Consider the following 1,022-nt stretch of genomic DNA (forward strand, 5'->3'; position numbering starts at 1 on the left):
TTGTTTCTGCACTGGTTGTAGCCACCGTGAATGCTTCCCCCTTGAGAGGTCTGTCCGGTCAATGTTCGGCTGACTTCTGTTCGGTTGATAGAAGTGACTATCCCAATATGCTCCCAATGGGGGATGTTGATGTAGTTGCCTACAGTTTTGATAGTGCTGGTCGTTGGTATATCGCCGGTACTCAATCTGATGGTAAGTCGAGGTTGTGGAGGACCTCCTGTGACTTGTCCTCATACGAGGTTTTAGCTGAGCATCCCATCACTGACATGCAGGCCAATCCTGACGGCTCAGAGGTCTATGCCATTAGTGAGCAAAGAGTAATTGTCATCAGCACTGTGGTCTACAATAGCATCAGAGTCATCGCCAATGATAATATGTATTTGGGTTATACTGGTCTGGCCTATGCCGCTGGCAATCCTGATAGGTTGTATGTGACTGCCAACACTTGGAACGGCGTCTTTGGTTTCGAACGCATTCCCTATGGTACCGGTTGGAAGACTCTTGGTTGGGTTGCCGGTTCTCAAGTTAGTCTACCAAACAACTTGCTCATCAAGGGTATTCCTTATGATAGTCCAGAGGGTCTCAACAAACCCACGAGCATCCGTTATTTGGCACCTTATATGTACATTCGTGTTGACACTGGTGTCACTGCTTGGTTGCCATACTCTTATCAGGCCTCGAAAATGTACGTCAACCTCGGCATCCCTGGTACTGAAGGTTTCACTGTCACGCCTGATAATTATCTCTACTACAGGAATGGTGAGGATGCTGTTTATAGGAAGCCTTTAAACGATCCAATTTCTGATGGTGAATTGTATGCTGGTGGATGTGGTTGTGGTATGAACGACAATCAAATATGTACGGCTAATAAGGGTAACTTGGTCAACTTCGTGCCAACTAATGGACAGGTTGTTATGCAGGATTACAACACTCAAGTTGACTTCCGTTTCCTTGGGTTGGTGTCAATGCCCATCTGTGACTACGGGTTTACCGGTCACTACGGCTGAGACCACCACTGCTGC

The 1,022-nt window shown here is 47.1% G+C and overlaps 1 protein-coding gene across 1 annotated transcript; it reads left to right on the plus strand.

The window, feature by feature from the left end:
• Positions 1-107: 107 nt before the first annotated feature.
• Pmar_PMAR007122 (hypothetical protein) lies at positions 108-1,007 on the plus strand (the record flags this gene model as incomplete). Its single annotated transcript, XM_002785104.1, has 1 exon — positions 108-1,007. One exon carries the CDS (start codon positions 108-110, stop codon positions 1,005-1,007), a length of 900 nt encoding a protein of 299 aa, XP_002785150.1.
• Positions 1,008-1,022: the final 15 nt, after the last annotated feature.

This window comes from Perkinsus marinus (assembly GCF_000006405.1).
Source record: "Perkinsus marinus ATCC 50983 genomic scaffold scf_1104296933944, whole genome shotgun sequence".
Taxonomy (NCBI): domain Eukaryota; phylum Perkinsozoa; order Perkinsida; family Perkinsidae; genus Perkinsus; species Perkinsus marinus.